The 23744-nt window shown below is 42.7% G+C and overlaps 1 protein-coding gene across 3 annotated transcripts in view; it reads right to left on the bottom strand.

Moving 5' to 3' along the window:
- The window catches only part of LOC123049610 (protein COFACTOR ASSEMBLY OF COMPLEX C SUBUNIT B CCB2, chloroplastic), a 13909-nt gene extending 6367 nt beyond the window's left edge, over window positions 1–7542 (bottom strand). The window contains exons 1-6 of one of the 3 annotated variants that reach the window (XR_006423620.1): window positions 7278–7542; window positions 7058–7167; window positions 6905–6976; window positions 6667–6810; window positions 5708–5861; window positions 5022–5257 (exon numbers count right to left, since the gene is read on the bottom strand). Coding sequence is in view for 2 of the 3 variants with exons in the window: in XM_044472512.1 (XP_044328447.1) it covers window positions 5038–5234; window positions 5708–5861; window positions 6667–6810; window positions 6905–6976; window positions 7058–7167; window positions 7278–7470 (870 nt within the window). In the remaining variant the exon portion in view is untranslated. Of the gene's footprint in view, window positions 1–5021; window positions 5258–5306; window positions 5596–5707; window positions 5862–6666; window positions 6811–6904; window positions 6977–7057; window positions 7168–7277 lie in introns of those variants that run through there. The other 2 variants (XM_044472512.1, XM_044472523.1) reach the window with 2 other exon arrangements.
- Window positions 7543–23744: the final 16202 nt, after the last annotated feature.

A 23744-nucleotide genomic window follows, 5' to 3' on the forward strand; every position in this document is an offset into this window, starting at 1 on the left:
GGCCGTCTCTCATGGATGGAGTGGAGCAAGAAAGTAACATCTCTGATGATCCCCAGGATGAATGGTCTGTGTACTCTGACATCTCTGAGGCTGCGGATGCGTTGATCAATGGCACACCCACCTCTGGGCTGCGCTTTGTGCGCGCTACTGGTAACTCTCTTGCTGTTGAGGTTCAGGCTGAACTGGGTATCTCTTTTCTGCAGTTCCTTTGGAGGATTTCGTATGGAAGGTACACCCGCTGCATCACTGCTCCAGAGGAAGGCCTGTCGGGTGCTTCTCTCCCCCTGAATCCTCTCGCTGTTTTTATCAATGTGACTGCTGCTGTTGTGGAGGGTGTGCGCTATCTGAATACGCTGGTCCGCCCTTGGACTGACCCGTTGCCTCCTCTCCCGGTTGATATCATTATTCCCTCGGAGATTTAGGCTGCTTATGCCACAACTATCACTTTGGCTGTCCCCGCTGGGTTGATTGGTGGGGGAACCTCCCTGGTGCAGAGCCTGACAATCACAAGGATGGACCCTGACACTCAAGCTGGGGCAGGTGGTGCTGTTGACATCTCTGAAACCTCGACAATTGCCAATGCCAAGCCACTGAACAAGCACCTCCAGAGGATGATCCTTGCGGAGAAGATGCCAATAGATACAACTTGTTTGAGGCGCAGCACCAGGGCAACAAGATACAATGGTTTCAAGATAAATCTTCTCGGTGACGCCAAAAAGCCACAGTCCAAGGTCAAGCCCAGGGGAGCCCCAATGGTTGCCTGTTCATCCAAGGCGACAGATCCCTGCCCAAAGCCACATCTGCAGCCTGCCGCGGGTCTGTCGGACGTTCTGCCCCCGCCAACTCCGATTCAACAGCTGCAGCGTGTGGGCATAGAGCAATGTGGGATACCTGCAGAAGAACTCAGCGCTCAGAAGCTCCTGGCTGGAGATGGGGGTGACGACTCAGCTCTGAACTAAACTGCGATGACGGCTAATAAACACTGGAATGTTCTCTGCTGGAACATTCGTGGAATCAACTCTGAAAAAAAGCAGTTAGCGATTCGTAACGCGATCGAGATTAGTGGTTGTTCAGTAGTTTGCTTTCAAGAAACCAAGCGTGAATCTTTTGATGCGTCTTTTGTTAAACTATTCTGCCCTAAGAAGTTTGATATGTTTGAATTTGTGCCGTCGGTGGGTAATTCTGGGGGTCTGTTAACAGCGTGGATGAGTTCAGTGTTCACGGGTGTATCTGTCTTCTCGGAATCTTTTGCACTTGGCGTTAGACTTACCTCCACTCAGTCTAGTGATGTGTGGACGCTCGTTAACGTTTACGGCCCTTGTTCTGATCCCAATAGAGCACTGTTTACCGCATGGCTCTTTGATCTCCAAATCCCTATTGGGGAAGATTGGCTTGTCTTAGGTGACTTCAACTATATCAGAGCGCCCGATAATCGTAACCGTGGGGGCGGTGATGCTAACGATATGCTAATATTCAACGAATTCATACGAAAGCAGTCGCTGGTGGAACTACCAATCAAAGGACGATCGTTCACTTGGAGTAATATGCAAACTAACCCACTGCTCGAACAGTTAGATTGGCATTTTACCTCTGTTAACTGGGCTGTCAAATTTCCGAACACTGTGGTCATGCCTTTGGGGAAACCCACTTCGGATCATGTGTCGTGCTACGTCAGCATCCAATCCAAAATCCCAAAAACCAAATTATTCCGGTTCGAGGATTACTGGATCAAGCAGCCAGGCTTCTTTGATGTGGTTCAGCGATCGTGGAATAAAAAATGCTACGCCCCAAACACAGCTATGGTTTTGTGCAAAAAACTCAAAACACTTCGGTATGATCTAAAGCAGTGGAGCAAGAGAATCTCGAAGCTGTCTGTGCTGATAGAGAACTGTAACAATGTCCTCTTGGAGATTGATGGCCTTGAGGATCGGCGGCGTTTGTCTGTCCCTGAAGCAAACTTCAGAAAAATCCTCAAAGCTCATCTCTTGCATTTACTGGAATGCAAAAAAGCATATTGGAAGAAGCGGTGTAGCGTCAGACAATTCAAGTTTGGAGATGGCAACACCAAATTCTTCCATAGAGTTGCGACCGAGCGCTTCCGCCGAAACAATATTGCCTCTCTGCGCCTGCCGGATGACACTGTTGTTCATGATCATGTGGGCAAAGAGGCTGTTCTTCTCCAAACTTACAAAGAAAGGTTGGGGTGCTCTAGCCCTACCAACATGAAGTTTGATCTGAATCGCATCATCAAGAAAGTGGATGGACTGCAGGTTTTATCTGAGCCCTTTACTAGGGAGGAGATTGATCAAGTGGTCAAGGAGATGCCGTCAGATCGAGCCCCTGTACCGGATGGTTTCAGTGGCAGCTTCATTAAGGCCTGCTGGCATATCATTAAGGAGGAGTTCTATAGACTTTGCTTTGATTTTCATGCAGGTACATTAGACCTGGAAAGTTTGAACTCTGGTTATATTACCCTCATCCCGAAGACGCAGTCGCCGGAGACAGCGGATGACTACCGCACTATAACACTTTTAAACTGTTGTCTAAAGCTGTTGACTAAGCTCCTGGCCAATCGGCTGCAAAAAGTGGTACTTAAGGTTATCCACCGTAACCAGTACGGATTCCTGAGAGGCAGGTCAATCCAAGATTGTGTGGCGTGGGCTTATGAATTCATACACCAGTGCCAAAATTCAAATCGCGAGATTGCCATCCTCAAGCTTGACTTTGCGAAAGCCTTCGATACGATTGAACATGCTCCAACGATACAGATTATGGAATGCATGGGTTTTGACGCCCGTTGGCTTGGGTGGATCCGCTGTTTATTCTCCACCGCCAAATCCTCCGTGCTGCTTAACGGGACCCCTGGTAGGCAGTTCTTCTGCAAGAGAGGCGTACGTCAAGGCGATCCGCTGTCCCCGCTCATCTTCGTCTTGGCGGCTGATCTTCTCCAAGCGGCCATCAATGACGCTTATCGCAGCGGGCAGATTCGGTTGCCGTTGCCGACTGTTGAGGATGATTATCCCGTGATCCAGTATGCGGATGACACTATTCTGGTGATGCCAGCAGATCAGGTGCAAGCGGGAGCGATCAAGTCCATTCTGCAAGATTATGCTTCCTCCATAGGGCTGCGCATCAACTTTCAGAAATCGACGCTGATGACTGTTAATACGGCGGATGATGTAATGGACCGGTTGGCAGAGGTTTTTGGCTGCAAAGTTGGTAAGATGCCGTTCACGTACCTTGGCATGCCGATGGGTACGGCCAGGCCGACGGTGGCTGACCTAATGCCGCTGGTTACATCAGTCGAACGCAGACTATCCACTGCCGCCTCGCTTCTGGACCTGGGGTCAAAACTAACGCTGGTCAACTCGGTGATCACATCCCTGGCGATCTATGCTATGTGCTCCATCAAGCTGCCCCCGAAGATCTTGGAACATCTCGATAAGCTTAGGCGCTATTGTCTCTGGGCGAAGAACACAGAAGATGGCCACAAAGCAATGTCCTTGGCGGCGTGGGGCCTGGTCTGTCGCCCCAAAGAGAAAGGGGGGCTGGGGATCATCGACCTTCAGACTCAGAATCAAGCCCTGCTGATTAAGCAGCTGCACAAATTTTACAACCGCCGTGACGTGTCGTGGGTTAACCTGGTTTGGTCTACGTACTATGAGGGGTTGGTGCCGCACGCAACTGAACCATGCAGATCGTTCTGGTGGCGTGACATCCTCCAACTTACTCCAGCTTACAGGGGGGTCACAACGGTGGAGGTGGGGGACGGGAGCACGGTTCTCTTTTGGAAAGACTTGTGGCATGATCGGATAATCTGCGATAGCCACCCCCGGCTGTTCTCCTTCGCAGCTCACGAAGATGTCTCGGTTCAAGCCTTGCTAACTGCGCCGACTCTCGGACAAAACTTCCAACTACCACTCTCCCCACAGGCCAGCGACGAGCTGCGAGACCTTCAAGGCGATCTTGCCTCAACGGAATTGAGCGAGACTGCAGACGTTTGGAGATGTGTTTGGGGATCGGGAGAGTTTGCCTCCAACAAATTCTATGAGCATTGCTTCCGTGAGGTGGTGGCTGACGATGCGTTCAGATGGATCTGGAAATCAAAATGCACTAATAAGTGGAGGGTTTTTGCATGGCTGCTCCTAGCGGACAGGTTAAACACCAGGAACATGCTAAAAAGGAGAGGTATGAAGCTGCGGGATGACATATATACTTGCCTCTTCTGTGACAATCCGCCTGAAGAGACGGTGGAACATCTCTTCTTCGATTGTGCCTTCAGTAAGATTTGCTGGAGAAAGCTGGGGATCGAATGGACACATGGTAGGAACAGACTCCAGCATGTGCATGAGGCAAGGGGCAGATGGTCAGGGCCCATGTTTATGGAAGTCTTTGTTATTGCGGCTTGGAGCATGTGGAAGGAGCGTAATAACAAGCACTTTCGAGGTGTGCTGCCTACGGTTGATGGTTGGCTCTTAAGATTCAAAAATGACTTTGGTATGATGAGACATAGAGTCAAGGGGGCCTTGGTGCCATTTGTGGACAGTTTTGTTGCTTCCATCTAGCTTGAGAAAAGTTTTCCCTTTTTCATCTTTCTGTACTCTACACACACTTCTCCCTCTGGTGGAATTCCCTGCCACCACCATGTAACCCCAGAGTGGATGTAGATTGTAAGCTGTGTTGGTGAAGTAATATAAAGTCAGTGGGGGGCTGCCCTCACTGTCCTAATCTTTCAAAAAAAAAAAAGCAGTCTGCATGCATCATTCTATTGTTCACACCCCAGCCTTACGAATCCAGCTTAGTAGTTCTATACTGCCATCCGGACCACAGTATTTCTGTCAAACTTTAAGGGTGGTTCACTGATTGCCCATTAGCCAATACAAGCTCTCAAATAAATATTTCAGCAACAGCATTGTGCAAATGTCTGGTACTGGGAAGTTTACTTGCTGGCTTGTACAAAACCATTAGGTTCCTACAGAAACTAGACGTTTATATATCTCAAAATAGATAAACTGGAATACCTTGGGTGGTGATGATTTACGCAAGTCGAAATTTATTTGCAACTGTGCTTATCCAAACCATATCTTTCTCACTGTATGCATACTTTGCATTGGAGGCCAACAGGACGACACCTTCAGCTTTTGATTCACCGTTAGCTGGATCAGGGTTGCTCAAAATTGGTTGTGCCAACACAGAAAGAATTCCTTGTGGTAGAATATTCCCAAGCTGAGTGTCTGATGAAACCAGCACGGTTGGTCTATATAAGACACATATAATTGAAAAATATGAAACAAGGAGAAAAGCAGTGAGACAGATATTTTATAAGCATCTAAAATCACAAAGGAAAACAAAAACACAATTTTCACCAGTCAACTAGACATCCGGTAGTCCTATTCCTAAGCTAGCATAATACAAATAACCTCACATATACAAAAGCACTCAAACCAATTGTTATAAAAGTTGCCAAGAATTTCAGTGCAATTATTGATCGAAGGCAAGAGACAAGAGGGTATGGTGCTTCATCTGAACTATAATAACTCTACAAATACACATCTTTGATGCTTGATACAAGCAAAAGGTCGCCTAGAATGACCCCTGCAATCAATGAGGGCAAGAAAATAATATTGATTGGATAGCTAAACCAAAACCTTTAGCACAAACTTAGAAGAAACATGCTCTTGTAGGCAGGAGAGAATGATGCACTTACCAGAAAAATTAGGAATGTACAAAGCACTGCTCAAATTGTCAAGTCCAGCTTGTTCCATCTGACTCTTGAACCAATCAATCATTGCATATTTGGAAATATCTGCAGGAGGATTCCAGTATCCTCGGATGCACAACACATTGTCAATTGCTATGAGCTGGCACAAAGCAAAAAACCAAGGTGAGACATCTAACCAGTAGCAGATCATGCTACACATTATCACACAATTGACAATTGCATAACAACCAAACATTGTTACCCATGCAATTGCTTCATAATGCATATCTTTAACTGCTAGATAGTACCTTACATTATCCACTATTCATACACAAATAAAAGATCCTGTAAAAAAATACACCAAGAAAAGAAGCAACCTCAACCAAAAAGTACATGACTTCCTAGAGTGCATGCAGTTAATCCTGTCTGGATTTAACTGCTAGTAAATAAAAACACAATTAGATTAGTAAGGTGAACATAATGTCAATATAGTTCTCGTTGAGATTAATTTCATAGTATAAAATTTCATAATTCCATTGACATATCGTGCATACAAAGAGAAACGGTCAAAGATACATGTTGGATACCATGTCAGTGTCTAAGACCATCTATTTCTGAACGGACAGGGTACTAAACATACGCCAGAAAGAAGCAAACTCAACCAAACACTACATTGCAACAGTCCTAGTGATGTCTACAGTAACTCGATTTTTTTCCTCTGCAGTTACTATTTGCCGGCAAGCTAGGATAACATGGCTTAAGGTTGACAAAAAAAAATAAGGCATGAGACTATCAAAGCCACAAAGATAAAAATTCTAAATATTTAAGTTTGTCTACAACAGCTTGAATCTGAAGCATAAGTACCCGGAAAAAACCTGCCTGCTTAAGGCATCTCGGTCGGCTCCCACCGAGAATTCAATACTGGTTCAAGTCTATATGGCTGGGAAACACCTAAAAGAACATACCACTGATGTGGTGTTTGTGTTCTGCAGCAGAACATATGTCGCCCAGGCCATATCCTCTTTCTGCGCCGTTGACAGATCATCAGGAATCACAAACACCTGCCTGCTTCCTTCAGGCAACGGCACACGGCTGGAAGCACCAGCACCCTACAGCAATCAAATTCCCAAGTCATACTCACTTCCCGGCATTCACCGTGCGAACCCAATGTACCATTCGTGCCAACACATTGACGCATCTCACCTCTAGGAAGCGCCCGAGGTACGGCAGCGCCGCTGAGAACGCGGCCAGGCACAGCCCCAGAGCCTCCGACCTCTGCGATTTCGCGTAACCGGTTAGTCAGGCATGTGAGTTATGGCTGGGCATTATCAGGGTGAAGTTGCAGAGGTAACAGACGAGCTGCGCGGGGGTTGGGGACGGCGAGAGGAGGTGGTTGAGGAGGACGAGGGCGCCGAAGCCGAGGCCTATCCACCGCGGGAGGTACGACTCGTCCAGCCCGGGGATCCCTGCGATAGTGCAGCGCCGCGTGTGAGATAACGGAAAACGCGCCATTCGAGTGGTTCAGAGCGACCAGCTCGGCGGCGGATGGAGGCCGGGCGGCGGGGGAGGAGGGTACCGAGGGTGAAGCGGAGGACGGAGAGGTTGACCTGCTGCGGAGGGTCGGAGTTGGAGGCGCGCACGCGCACGCGGGCGGAGAGGGGACGGCGGCGGGGTGTGGTTGCGAGTTGCCGGACGAAGAAAGCTTGCGCGGTGGTGGGGGGAGGCTGTAGGTGGAGAAGAAGCGGTGGTGCACGGACAAGGAGAGCCATGGCGGATGGGTGGAGGCAGGTCGCAGCGGCTGCGCTATGCAAGTCCTGGGCTCTGCGCACCCTCAAGTTACAGGCTCCGAATGTCGCAAATTGTGGCCTACAGGTACAACAAGTCCAAAGGGCTGAAGCCCCCCAATGCGGCAATGCCACGAGGCCTGCTGTTAGGGCGCTGGGTTTAGCCCAACTAATCAACTGTTAACAACTAGGGGCCTCCGCAAGGGTCACTTATTTAGTCTTAGAGTGCATCAAACAAAGAAAAATCTTCGAATTCAAGAACGACTACCGATTACTAAACTTTGATTTTGTCTTTTTGTTATAAAAATCTAATAATTCTTTATTAAACTTTAAAAAATAGTGTGTCCAGCCATCGTCACATGTCATATGTTGGACGCTCCTTCTGAATTTTGATTTTGATTTTATTTTTATTTTTCCCTATGTATTTTGGGGTTTTAGATGAGGTTTTTTCATGCTTTTTGGATTTTTGCCTGGTTTTTCTAGGGTTTCAAGAAAAAAATAGTTTAAAATTATCATTTTTGTGAACCATAGCCATGTTTAGAAAAATAAATAAATGTGTGCTTCTACGAGAACAAACATGTTTCTGGTGAAGCACAGATTTGCTTTCATGAAAATATAGACTGTGAATCCACGAGAAGCATATATGTGCTTCCACGAAAAGCATGGATGCGCTTCTACGAGAGAGAAAAAATATTTTTTTCGAGAGAAGCATAACATGTGCTTCCGCTGATTCCACGAGATGCACAAATGTCCTTCTATGAGAACCACAGATGCGCTTTCAAGAGAAGCACAACCTTGAACTCTACAAGAAATGTCTTTCCCATAGTCCTTCCAAAACAAAAGTGAAAACCGCAACCATACTACTGGGTTTAAGTTTTTTGGGGTATTGATTCTTTTTCTTTTGTTGGATTTATAGTTCATTTTTAATTTATTTTTCGATTCTTGATGTCTACTACGCGACTTTATTCTGGTAGACGTTATTGGGTCTTCAAGTGCAGAGTATTGTAGGACAGTAACAAATTTTCCTCAAGTGGATGACCTAAACTTTATCAATCCGTGGGAGGCGTAGGATGAAGACGGTCTCTCTCAAACAACTCTGCAACCAAATAACAAAGAGTCTCTTGTGTCCCCAACACACCTGATACATTGGTATATTGTATAGGTGCACTAGTTTGACGAAGAGATGGTGATACAAGTGTAATATGGATGGTAAATATAGGTTTTTGTAATCTGGAAATATAAAAACAGCAAGGTAGCAAGTAACAAAAGTGAGCGAAAACGGTATTGCAATGCTTGAAAACAAGGCCTAGGGTTCATACTTTCACTAGTGCAAGTTTTCTCAACAATAATAACATGATTAGATCATATAACAATCCCCCAACGTGCAACAAAGAGTCACTCTAAAGTCACTAATAGCGAAGAATAAACAAAAAGATTATTGTAGGGTATGAAACCACCTCAAAGTTATTCTTTCTGATCGATCTATTGGGCTATTTCTATAAGTGTCACAAACAGCCCTAGAATTCATACTAAAATAACACCTTAAGTCACACATCAACCAAAACCCTAATGTCATCTAGATACTCCAATGACACCACAAGTATCTGCGGGTTTGATTATACGATATGCATCACACAATTTCAGATTCATCTATTCAAACCAACACAAAGAACTTCAAAGAGTGCCCCAAAGTTTCTATCAGAAAGTCAAAACGAAAATGTGTGCCAACCCCTATGCATAAGTTGACAAGGTTACAGAACCCGCAAGTTGATCACCAAAACATACATCAAGTAGATCACGTGAATATCCCATTATCACCACAGATAAGCACATGCAAGACATACATCAAGTGTTCTCAAATCCTTAAAGATTCAATCCGATAAGATAACTTCAAAGGGAAAACTCAATCCATTACAAGAAGGTAGAGGGGGAGAAGCATCATAAGATCCAACTATAATAGCAAAGCTCGCGGTACATCAAGATCGTGCCAAATCAAGAACACGAGAGAGAGAGAGAGAGATTAAACACATAGCTACTGGTACATACCCTCAGCCCCGAGGGTGAACTACTCTCTCCTCATCATGGAGAGCGTCGGGATGATGAAGATGGCCACCGGTGATGGTTTCCCCCTCCGGCAGGGTGCCGGAATAGGGTCCCGATTGGTTTTTGTTGGCTACAGAGGCTTGCGGCGGCGGAACTCCTGATCTAGGTTTATTTCTGGGGGTTTCTGTATTTATAGGAATTTTTAGCGTTGAGAACAAGTCAGGGGGGTCCACGAGTCAACGACAAGGACCGAGGACGCACCCCAGGGGGTAGGGCGCGCCCTCAAACCTTGTGGTTGGCTCAGGACTCTTCTGACCCAACTCTTTTGCTTCGGGGGCTTCTTCTGGTCCATAAAAAATCACCGTAAATTTTTAGCTCGTTTGGACTCCGCTTGATATTGCTTTTCTGCGAAACTCAAAAACAAGAAAAAAACAGAAACTGGCACTGGGCTCTAGGTTAATAGGTTAGTCCCATAAATCATATAAAATAACATATAAATGCATATAAAACATCCAAGATAGATAATATAATAGCATGGAACAATAAAAAATTATAGATACGTTGGAGACGTATCAAGCATCCCCAAGCTCTGCTCGTCCTCGAGTAGGTAAATGATAAAAAAAGAATTTTTGATATGGAATGCTAGCAAGTGCACAAGTTTGATCAATGATAATTTCAAGCACTTTTTCTAGCATCATTATATATCATAACAGTAGCTCATATGATAAAGCTTCTCATGGTCAAGTAACAAGTTATTCACATGTTAAAGTATAGATCATAATCTTTATCAAAAACTAACAAACTATGTTCTCAATCATCAAACAATTGCAATTCATCTTATTTCCAGGAAGAGTCTATGTAAGAGCTTTGATTTAGCAAATCCCACATACTCAACTATCATATAGTCTTCCATGATTGCTACCACTCAAAGCATATTTTTAGAACAAATAGCATCCATCAAACACAGAGAAAGATAGGGGCTTAATGTTTCGCCTCCCAACTTATTTATCATATAGATAATTGTCAGCAATAATAATTCATGATCAAATATATTTGAATGGCCATATATGCTTAGATCTTTCCACACCACATGATGCTTGCCAGCTAAAGAGTAGGTTGGAATGAGAAGGAATACTACTGACTCTTGCATAAAAGCCCTGTTCAAGAATTCATCCGATTAACCAGTTAACTTGCCGATTAATCCCTACTCATAGGGTCCCCGAGTAGCCGATTACCCGATAAGTCGTCCGATTAATTGATTAAATGAGCGATTAACTTGCCGATTAGCCTATTAATCCCCTACTCACCAGCCGACCGAGCAGCTACCAGTTAACGATTTCCTCAATGATGCATAAAAGTAAAAGATAGTCCCTTCACAGGGGAAGCAGGGATTTGCAGAGGTGCCAGAGCTCGAAGCTTTTAAAACAGAGATGAAAATAATTTTGAGAGGTATGATTTCATTGTCAACATAACAACCAAGAGTTACCAATATCTTCCATACTGGATACATTATAGGCATTCCCAAACAGAAAGGTAAAGATTTTACTCCCCCTCTACCAACAATCACATTCCACGGCTGGTCTGAAACAACGGGTACCGTCCAACTATCAACAATCCTGGGGGAGTTTTGTTTAATTTATTTGTGATTTTGATTTGAGCATGGAACTGGGCATCTCAGTTACCAACCATTTTCTCGTGAATGGTGAGTGGAGTCCACTCATTGTGAGAATAACCCACCTAGCATGCTGACAGCCCCTAGTCGCTACATGAGCGATTTGGGCATACAGAACATATTACTATTTAAGGGTTTAGAGTTTGGCACATGCAAATTTACTTGGAACGGTAGGTAAATACCGCATATAGGTACATATGGAGGACACTCATGGAAGAAACTTGGTTCAAGGATTTTGGATGCACAAGTAGTGTTCCCGCTTAGTACAGAAATTTTGGCCAGCAAAAGATTCTAAATAGCAAGCACCACATGTTGGAGGATCCATAACAATATAACTTCTATACAAATATACCCAAGCATAACTCATTATGTTGTCTTCCTTGTCCAACTTCAACTAATTTGCTCAAGTTTGAAAATAATTAATGGGGCTCACAATCATAAAAGATGTCCAAGATGCCGGGGAACGTAGTAATCTCAAAATTTTCCTATGCACACGCAAGATCATGGTGATGCATAGCAACGAGAGGGAAGAGTGTTGTCTACGTACCCTCGTAAACCGTAAGTGGAAGCGTTATGACAACGCGGTTGATGTAGTTGTACGTCTTCACGGTCGACCGATCCTAGCACCGAAGGTACAGCACCTCCGCGATCTGCACACGTTTGGCTCGGTGACGTCCTACGAACTCACGATCCAGTAGAGTGTCGGGGAAGAGCTTCGTCAGCACGACGGCGTGATGACGGTGATGATGATGCTACCGGAACAGGGCTTCGCCTAAGCACCGCTACGATATGACCGAGGTGGATTATGGTGGAGGGGGGCACCACACACGGCTAAGAGATCAATTATCAACTTGTCTATGGGGTGCCCCCTCCCCCGTATATAAAGGAATGGAGGAGGGGGAGGGGCGGCCTCCTTGGCGCGCCGCAAGGGGAATCCTACTCCCACCGGGAGTATGATTCCCCCCCTTCCCTAGTTGGATTAGGAGAGAAGGAAGGGGAAGGAAGGAGGAAGGAAAGGGGGTGGCCCCCCTCCCAATTCGGATTGGGCTTGGGGGGCCTCCTTTGCTCCCTTCTCCTCTCTCTCACTATGGCCCGATAAGGCCCATATACCTCCTAGGGGGTTCCGGTAACCTCCCGGTACATCGGTAAGTGCCCGATCTCACCCGGAACCATTCCAATGTCCAAATATAGCCGGCCAATATATTGATCTTTATGTATCGACCATTTCGAGACTCCTCGTCATGTCCGTGATCATATCTGGGACTCTGAACTACCTTCGGTACATCAAAACACATAAACTCATAATACGATCGTCACCAAACGTTAAGCGTGCGGACCCTACGGATTCGAGAACTATGTATACATGACCGAGACACGTCTCCGGTCAATAACCAATAGCGGAACCTGGATGCTCATGTTGGTTCCCACATATTCTACGAAGATCTTTATCGGTCAAACCACATAACGATATACGTTGTCCCTTTGTCATCGGTATGTTACTTGCCCAAGATTTGATCATCGGTATCTCAATACCTAGTTTAATCTCGTTACCGGCAAGTCTCTTTACTTGTTCTGTAATGCTACATCCCATAACTAACTCATTAGCTACATTGCTTGCAAGGCTTATAGTGATGTACATTACCGAGAGGGCCCAGAGATACCTCTCCAACAATCGGAGTAACAAATCATAATCTCGATCTATGCCAACTCAATAAACACCATCGGAGACACCTGTAGAACACCTTTATAATCACCCAGTTACGTTGTGACGTTTGGTAGCACACAAAGTGTTCCTCCGGTATTCGGGAGTTGCATGATCTCATAGTCAAAGGAACATGTATAAGTTATGGAGAAAGCAATAGCAACAAACTAAACGATCATCGTGCTAAGCTAACGGATGGGTCAAGTCAATCACACCATTCTCTAATGATGTGATCCCGTTAATCAAATGACAACTCATGTCTATGGTTAGGAAACATAACCATCATTGATTCAACGAGCTAGTCAAGTAGAGGAAAACTAGTGACACTCTGTTTGTCTATGTATTCACACATGTACTAAGTTTCCAGTTAATACAATTCTAGCATGAATAATAAACATTTATCATGATATAAGGAAATATAAATAACAACTTTATTATTGCCTCTAGGGCATATTTCCTTCAGTCTCCCACTTGCACTAGAGTCAATAATCTAGATTACATTGTAATGATTCTAACACCCATGGAGTCTTGGTGTGATCATGTTTTGCTCGTGAGAGAGGCTTAGTCAACGGGTCTGCAACATTCAGATCTGTATGTATCTTGCAAATCTCTATGTCTCCCACCTTGACTTGATCGCGAATGGAATTGAAGCGTCTCTTGATGTGCTTGGTTCTCTTGTGAAATCTGGATTCCTTTGCCATGGCAATTGCACCAGTATTGTCACAAAAGATTTTCATTGGACCTGATGCACTAGGTATGACACCTCGATCGGATATGAACTCCTTCATCCAGACTCCTTCATTTGCTGCTTCCGAAGCAGCTATGTATTCCGCTTCACACGTAGATCCTGCCATGACGCTCTGCTTGGAACTGCACCAACTGACAGCTCCACCATTTAATAAAAACACGTATCCGGTTTGCGACTTAGAGTCATCTGTATCAGTGTCAAAGCTTGCATCGACGTAACCATTTATGATGAGCTCTTTGTCACCTCCATATACGAGAAACATATCCTTAGTCCTTTTCAGGTATTCCTGGATATTCTTGACCAATGTCCAGTGATCCACTCCTGGATTACTTTGGTACCTCCCTGCTAAACTGATAGCAAGGCACACATCAGGTTTGGTACACAGCATTGCATACATGATAGAGCCTATGGCTGAAGCATAGGGAACACCTTTCATTTTCTCTCTATCTTCTGCAGTGGTCGGGCATTGAGTCTAACTCAACTTCACACCTTGTAATACAGGAAAGAACCCTTTCTTTGCCTGATCCATTTTGAACTTCTTCAAAACTTTATCAAGGTATGTGCTTTGTGAAAGTCCAATTAAGCGTCTTGATCTATCTCTATAGATCTTGATGCCCAATATATAAGCAGCTTCACCGAGGTCTTTCATTGAAAAATTCTTATTCAAGTATCCTTTTATGCTATTCAGAAATTCAGTATCATTTCCGATCAACAATATGTCATCTACATATAATATCAGAAATGCTACGGAGCTCCCACTCACTTTCTTGTAAATACAGGCTTCTCCAAAAGTCTGTATAAAACCATATGCTTTGATCACACTATCAAAGCGTATATTCCAACTCCGAGAGGCTTGCACCAGTCCATAAATGGATCGTTGGAGCTTGCACACTTTGTTAGCACCTTTTGGATCGACAAAACCTTCTGGTTGCATCATATACAACTCTTCTTTAAGATATCCATTAAGGAATGTAGTTTTGACATCCATTTGCCAAATTTCATAATCATAAAATGCGGTAATTGCTAACATGATTTGGACGGACTTAAGCGTCGCTACGGGTGAGAAGGTCTCATCGTAGTCAACTCCTTGAACTTGTCAAAAACCTTTTGCAACAAGTCGAGCTTTGTAGACAGTAACATTACCGTCAGCGTCAGTCTTCTTCTTGAAGATCCATTTATTCTCTATGGCCTGCCGATCATCGGGCAAGTCAACCAAAGTCCATACTTTGTTCTCATACATGGATCCCATCTCAGATTTCATGGACTCAAGCCATTTTGCGGAATCTAGGCTCATCATCGCTTCCTGATAGTTTGTAGGTTCGTCATGGTCAAGTAACATGACTTCCAGAACAGGATTACCGTACCACTCTGGTGCGGATCTTACTCTGGTTGACCTACGAGGTTCGGTAGTAACTTGATCAGAAGTTTCATGATCATCATCATTAGCTTCCTCACCTACTGGTGTAGGAATCACTGGAACTGATTTCAGTGATGGACTACTTTCCAATAAGGGAGCAGGTACAATTACCTCATCAAGTTCTACTTTCCTCCCACTCACTTCTTTCGAGAGAAACTCCTTCTCTAGAAAGGATCCATTCTTAGCAACGAATATCTTGCCTTCGGATCTGTGATAGAAGGTGTACCCAACAGTCTCCTTTGGGTATCCTATGAAGACACATTTCTCCGATTTGGGTTCGAGCTTATCAGGTTGAAGCTTCTTCACATAAGCATTGCAGCCCCAAACTTCAAGAAACGACAACTTGGGTTTCTTGCCAGACAACAGTTCATAAGGTGTCGTCTCAACGGATTTAGATGGTGCCCTATTTAACGTGAATGCAGCCATCTCTAAAGCATAACCCCAAAACGATAGCGGTAAATCAGTGAGAGACATCATAGATCGCACCATATCTAATAAAGTGCGGTTACGATGTTCGGACACACCATTACGTTGTGGTGTTCCAGGTGGCGTGAGTTGCGAAACTATTCGCATTGTTTCAAATGAAGTCCAAACTCATAACTCAAATATTCACCTCCATGATCAGATCGTAGAAACTTGATTTTCTTGTTACGATGATTTTCCACTTCACTCTGAAATTCTTTGAACTTTTCAAATGTCTCAGACTTATGTTTCATTAAGTAGATATACCCATATCTGCTCAAATCATCTGTGAAGGTGAGAAAATAACGATATCCGCCGCGAGCTTCAATGTTCATTGGACCACATACATCAGTATGTATGATTTCCAATAACTCTGTTGCTCGCTCCATTGTTCCGGAGAACGGAGTTTTAGTCATCTTGCCCATGAGGCATGGTTCGCAAGTACCAAGTGATTCATAATCAAGTGATTCCAGAAGTCCATCAGAATGGAGTTTCTTCATGCGCTTTACACCAATATGACCTAAACGGCAGTGCCACAAATAAGTTGCACTATCATTATCAACTCTGCATCTTTTGGCTTCAATACTATGAACATGTGTATCACTACTATCAAGATTTAGTAAAAATAGACCACTCATCAAGGGTGCATGACCATAAAAGATATTACTCATATAAATAGAACAACCATTATTCTCTGATTTAAATGAATAACCGTCTCGCATCAAACAAGATCCAGATATAATGTTCATGCTCAACGCTGGCACCAAATAACAATTATTTAGGTCTAAAACTAATCCCGAAGGTAGATGTAGAGGTAGCGTGCCGACGGCGATCACATCGACTTTGGAACCATTTCCCACGCGCATCGTCACCTCGTCCTTAGCCAATCTTCGCTTAATCCGTAGCCCCTGTTTCGAGTTGCAAATGTTAGCAACTGAACCAGTATCAAATACCCAGGCACTACTGCGAGCATTAGTAAGGTACACATCAATAACATGTATATCAAATATACCTTTCACTTTGCCATCCTTCTTCCCCACCAAATACTTGGGGCAGTTCCGCTTCCAGTGACCAGTTCCTTTGCAGTAGAAGCACTCAGTCTCAGGCTTAGGTCCAGACTTGGGTTTCTTCACTTGAGCAGCAACTGGCTTGCTGTTCTTCTTGAAGTTCCCCTTCTTCCCTTTACCCTTTTTCTTGAAACTGGTGGTCTTGTTGACCATCAACACTTGATGCTCCTTCTTGATTTCTACCTCCGTAGCCTTTAGCATTGCGAAGAGCTCAAGAATCGTCGTATCCATCCCTTGCATATTATAGTTCATCACGAAGCTCTTGTAGCTTGGTGGCAGTGATTGAAGAACTCTGTCAATGACACTGTCACCGGGAAGATTAAATCCCAGTTGAGTAAAGTGGTTGTGGTACCCAGACATTCTGAGTATATGTTCACTGACAGAACTATTCTCCTCCATCTTGCAGCTGTAGAACTTATTGGAGACTTCATATCTCTTAATCTGGGCATTTCCTTGAAATATTAACTTCAACTCCTGGAACATCTCATATTCTCCATGACGTTCAAAACATCGTTGAAGTCTTGGTTCTAAGCCGTAAAGCATGGCACACTGAACTATCGAGTAGTCATCAGCTTTGCTCTGCCAGGTGTTCACAACATCTGGCGTTGCTCCTGCATCGGGTTTGTCACCCAGCGGTGCTTCCAGGATGTAATTCTTCTGTGCAGCAATGAGGATAATGCTCAGGTTACGGACCCAGTCCGTGTAGTTGCTACCATCATCTTTCAACTTAGCTTTCTCTAGGAACGCATTAAAATTCAAATGAACAACAACACAAGCCATCTATCTACAAGATAGACATGCAAAATACTATCACGTACTAAGTTCATGATAAATTAAAGTTCAATTAATCAAATTACTTAAGAACTCCCACTTAGATAGACATCCCTCTAATCATCTAAGTGATCACGTGATCCACATCAACTAAACCATGTCCGATCATCACGTGAGATGGAGTAGTTTTCAATGGTGAACATCACTATGTTGATCATATCTACTCTATGATTCACGCTCGACCTTCCGGTCTCAGTGTTCCGAGGCCGTATCCGCATATGCTAGGCTCATCAAGTTTAACCCGAGTATTCCGCGTGTGCAAAATTGGCTTGCACCTGTTGTATGCGAACGTAGAGCTTATCACACCTGATCATCACGTGGTGTCTCGGCACAACGAACTGTAGCAACGGTGCATACTCAGGGAGAACACTTATACCTTGAAATTTGCTGAGAGATCATCTTATAATGTTGCCGTCGAACTAAGCAAAATAAGATGCATAAAGGATAAACATCACATGCAATCAATATAAGTGATATGATATGGCCATCATCATATTGTGCCTTTGATCTCCATCTCCGAAGCACCATCTGATCACCATCATCACCGGCTTGACACATTGATCTCCATCGAAGCATCGTTGTCGTCTCACCAACTATTGCTTCTACGACTATCGCTACCACTTAGTGATAAAGTAAAGCAATTACATGGCGATTGCATTTCATACAATAAAGTGACAACCATATGGCTCCTGCCAGTTGCCGATAACTGTGTTACAAAACATGATCATCTCATACAATAAAATTTAGCATCATGTCTTGACCATATCACATCACAACATGCCCTGCAAAAACAAGTTAGACGTCCTCTACTTTGTTGTTGCAAGTTTTACGTGGCTGCTACAGGCTGAGCAAGAACCGTTCTTACCTACGCATCAAAAACCACAACGCGGTATAATGATTGCTTTTGATCTTCAGAAAGAACCCTTTTCATTGAATTCGATTCAACTAAAGCTAGAGAAACAGACACCCACTAGCCACCTGTGTGCGAAGCACGTCGGTAGAACTAGTCTCGCGTAAGCATACGCGTAATGTCGGTCTGGGCCACTTCATCCAACAATGTCGTTGAATCAAGAATCAACTAGTGACGACAAGCAATATCTATATACCCATGCCCACAACTCCTTTGTGTTCTACTCATGCATATAACATCTACGCATAAACCTGGCTCGGATGCCACTGTTGGTGAACGTAGTAATTTCAAATTTTTCCTACGCACACGCAAGATCGTGGTGATGCATAGCAACAAGAGGGAAGAGTGTTTTCTACGTACCCTCGTAGACCGTAAGCGGAAGCATTATGACAACGCGGTTGATGCAGTCGTACGTCTTCACGATCGACCAATCCTAGCACCGAAGGTATGACACCTCCGCGATCTGCACACGTTCGGCTTGGCGATGTCCCACGAACTCACGATCCAGTAGAGTGTCAGGGAAGAGCTTCATCAGCATGACGGCGTGATGACTGTGATGATGATGCTACCGGAACAGGGCTTTGCCTAAGCACCGCTACGATATGACCGAGGTGGGTTATGGTGGAGGGGGGCACCGCACACGGCTAAGAGATCAATGATCAACTTGTGTGTCTATGGGGTGCTCCCCTCTCCCGTATATAAAGGAGTGGAGGAGGGGGAGGGGGCCGGCCTCCTAGGCGTGCCCCAAGGGGGAGTCTTACTCCCAACTGGAGTAGGATTCCCCCCTTCCCTAGTTGGATTAGGAGAGAAGGAAGGGGAAGGAAGGAGGAAGGAAAGGGGGGCGGCCCCCCTCCCAATTCGGATTGAGCTTGGGGGGGTGCCCCCTCCTTTGCTCCCTTCTCCTCTCTCCCACTATGGCCCAATAAGGCCCATATACCTCCCGGGGGGTTCCGGTAACCTCTCGGTACATCGGTAAATGCCCGATCTCACCCGGAACCATTCTGATGTCCAAATATAGTTGTCCAATACATCGATCTTTATGTCTCGACCATTTCGAGACTCCTCGTCATGTCCGTGATCATATCCGGGACTCCTAACTACCTTCGGTACATCAATACACATAAACTCATAATACGATCGTCACCGAACGTTAAGCGTGCGGACCCTACAGGTTCGAGAACTATGTAGACATGACCGAGACACATCTCCGGTCAATAACCAATAGCGGAACCTAGATGCTCATATTGGTTCCTACATATTCTATGAAGATCTTTATCGGTCAAACCGCATAACGATATACGTTGTTCCCCTTGTCATCGGTATGTTACTTGCCCGAGATTTGATCGTCTGTATCTCAATACCTAGTTCAATCTCGTTACTGGAAAGTCTCTTTACTCGTTCCGTAATGCTACATCCCGTAACTAACTCATTAGCTACATTGCTTGCTAGGCTTATAGTGATGTACATTACCGAGAGGGCCCAGAGATACCTCTCCGACAATCAGAGTGACAAATCCTAATCTCGACCTATGCCAACTCAACAAACACCATCGGAGACACCTGTAGATCACCTTTATAATCACCCAGTTACATTGTGATGTTTGGTAGCACACAAAGTGTTCCTCTGGTATTCGGGAGTTGCATGATCTCATAGTCATAGGAACATGTATAAGTTATGGAGAAAGCAATAGCAATAAACTAAATGATCATCGTGCTAAGCTAACGAATGGGTCAAGTCAATCACAACATTCTCTAATGATGTGACCCCGTTAATCAAATGACAACTCATGTGTATGGTTAGGAAACATAACCATCATTGATTCAACGAGCTAGTCAAGTAGAGGCAAACTAGTGACACTCTGTTTGTCTATGTATTCACACATGTACTAAGTTTCCGGTTAATACAATTCTAGCATGAATAATAAACATTTATCATGATATAAGGAAATATAAATAACAACTTTATTATTGCCTCTAGGGCATATTTTCTTCACAAGATAGTATATTTATATGTGAAATCTCTCTTCCTTCAATATTCTTTCATGAATTGTTCAAGTGACCAATACCATGTTTGCTAACTTTCAATAAATTTACCACCTCTACTTCTGATATGTCAAGTCATTACTCCCCATGGTATAAGCATATGAAACATAAATAAATTCAAATTTATGATATTCAATTCATCCAACCATTTACTCATAGGATATAAGTGAAGCATGAGAGTAAATGACAAACTACTCCAAAAAGATATAAGTGAAGATCAATGAGTAGTTGAATAATTATGTACCTATGTGAAGACTCTCTATCATTTAAAAATTTCAGATCTTAATATTTTATTCTAATAACAAGCAAAAGAAAATAAAAGAAAATGATGCTCCAAGCAAAACTCATATCTTGTGGTGAATAAAAACATAGCCTCAAGTAAAGTTACCGATGAACAAAGACAAAAGAGGGGATGCCATCTGGGGCATCCCCAAGCTTAGGCTCTTGGTTGTCCTTGAATATTACCTTGGGGTGCCTTGGGCATCCCCAAGCTTAGGCTCTTTCCACTCCTTATTCCATAGTCCATCAAAACTTCACCCAAAACTTGAAAACTTCACAACACAAAACTCAACAAAAAATCGCATAAGCTCCGTTAGTATAAGAAAATACATCACCACTTTTGGTTCTGTTGTCAACTCATTCTTTATTTATATTGGTGTAATATCTACTGCATTCGAACTTCTCCATGGTTCATACCCTCTGATACTACTCATGGATTCATCAAAATAAGCAAACAGCACAATAAAAACAGAACAGTCTGTAGTAATATGTAACTCTCGAATACTTTTGTAACTCCAAAAATTCTAAAAAATTAGGACAACCTAGGAAATTTGTATGTTAATCTTCTGCAAAAAGAATCAGTATTTTATCATGCTTCTTATAAACATGAAAATTATTTTCCTGGGCACAATTTTTTTTGTTTTTCAGCAAGATCAAATCAACTATCACCGTAAGCTTCCCAAAGGTCTTACTTGGCACTTTATTGAAACAAAAGCTATAAAACATGATTAGTACAGTAGCATAATCATGTGAACACACAAAAACAGTAGGTATAAATGTTGGGTTGTCTCCCAACAAGCGCTTTTCTTTAATGCCTTTATAGCTAGGCATGATGATTTCAATGATGCTAACATAAAAGATAAAAATTGAAACATAACGGGAGCATCAAGAAGCATATGACTAACACATTTAAGTCTAACCCACTTCCTATGCATAGGGATTTTGTGAGCAAACAAATTATGAGAACAAGAATCTATTAGCATAGGAAGGTAAAACAAGCAAAACTTCAAAACTTTCAACACATAGAGAGAGAACTTGATATTATTGCAATATGTAAAAGCATATGTTCCTCTCTCATAATAATTTTCAGTAGCATCATGAATGAATTCAACAATATAACCATCACATAAAGCATTCTTTTCATGATTCATAAACATACAAATTTTATTACTCTCCACATGAGCAGAACTCTTCTCATTCGGAATAGTGGGAGTATCATAAGAAACTCGAATACTATATATTGTTTCCACATTAAAAGAATAATGTTCAGAAAAAGGGTAATCATAATTATGACAAGCTTTATAAATATAATCATCACTAATTTTTATAACATAAGTGTCATCACAATAATCATCATAAGTAGCAACTTTGTTCTCATCATAATCAATTGAAACCTCTTCCAAGATAGTGGAATCATTACTAAATAAAGTCATGACCTCTCCAAATCCAATTTTATCATTATAGTAAGATTCAACACACTCCAAAATAGTGGGATAATTATTATCTAAAGTTGACACTCTTCCAAACCGACTTTCATCAATATTGCAATCATCATAAATAGGAGGCATGCTATCATCATAATAAATTTGCACATCAAGGCTTGGGGGACTAAAAATATCATCTTCATTAAACATAGCATCCCCAAGTTTGGGACAAACATTAATTGCAGCAAATAAATTCTCGAACATGTCATTCTCATCAAACATAGCATCCCCAAGCTTGGGCCTTTGCATATCATAAGCATAATCACTCTCATCATTAATAGTATGGATAGCACCAATAGTATAGCAATTATTATCATCACAATTTTCTAAGTTGGTGCCAAAAAGATTCTCAAGATTATAACAAGTATCATTACTTTCCCAATCATAATCATCACAATGAGTGATATAGGCATAACGAGATCATCCTCAATAATTTCTTCGGACATAGTACCATAAGGCAAAGAATCGGTATCATCATCCAGATTTTTTTTGATTCACTCTAATGAGGCATAACAATAATAGGAGCAACATCATTTGGGGAAGATACCTTTTTACCTTTGATTCTTCGTCTTTTCTTTTTCTTCTTCATGTCATGTGTGGGTTTAATCAACCTTTTGGAGCTCCTTATTGATGAGATTGGTTGAATAAAAAGCTCCTCCTCGTTACCTGATTCATCATAAGAAAAAATAGGAGGATATTGGGAAACCTCTTCCCCTTCATTATTATTCTCTTCATCTTCTATTTGTTTTCTTGTCTTTAAGTAATTGGCAATATAAGGATTCTCAATGCATTTTACCGCACAATACATATAAATGTCCTCTAGATCAAAATCAAGAAATCTCTCAAGATTATATTCTGGAATATATCTAGTTATGCGTTTCATTTCTTCATATCCCAGAAGCAAACTAAGTTCATTATGATGCGTAAGGGAAATCAAGTAATCACAATTTTTGGACACGATTCGATCATGAAACAATTTGCATTGGAGATTTAAATGACAACGTTCATTGCAAAGTTCACAAGGATGGCTAAAATATTAAATTTTTTAGCACAAACATCTAGCCTCTCTTGCAACCATTTAGTTTCTAAATACTTATGCCTCTTGCAAAATCTATCTTCCCTTTTTGGTATGTAACAGCAAACTCTATGCACTCCACAAAAATTGGCATGCTTATAAGAAACATTTTTATCATGACTAGTGCAATTATCATTAGTACTATGGATATTCAAAGAATTCATACTAACAACATTGCAATCATGCTTATCATTCAAAGATTATATGTCAAACATTCTATTGCATTCTTCCTCTAGCACTTGAGCACAATTATCGGAATCCTTATTTTGATGAAAAACATTAAAAAGATGGAGCATATGAGGCAACCTCAATTCCATTTTTTTGTAGTTTTCTTTTATAGACTAAACAAGTGATAAAACAAGAAAGTAAAAGATTCAATTGCAAGATCTAAAGATATACCTTCAAGCGCTAACCTCCCCGGCAACGATGCCAGAAAAGAGCTTGATGTCTACTACGTAGCTTTATCCTGGTAGACATTTGATACGTCTCCAACGTATCTATAATTTTTGATTGCTCCATGCTATATT

Source organism: Triticum aestivum, chromosome 1A (assembly GCF_018294505.1).
Source record: "Triticum aestivum cultivar Chinese Spring chromosome 1A, IWGSC CS RefSeq v2.1, whole genome shotgun sequence".
In the NCBI taxonomy this organism is placed as follows: domain Eukaryota; kingdom Viridiplantae; phylum Streptophyta; class Magnoliopsida; order Poales; family Poaceae; genus Triticum; species Triticum aestivum.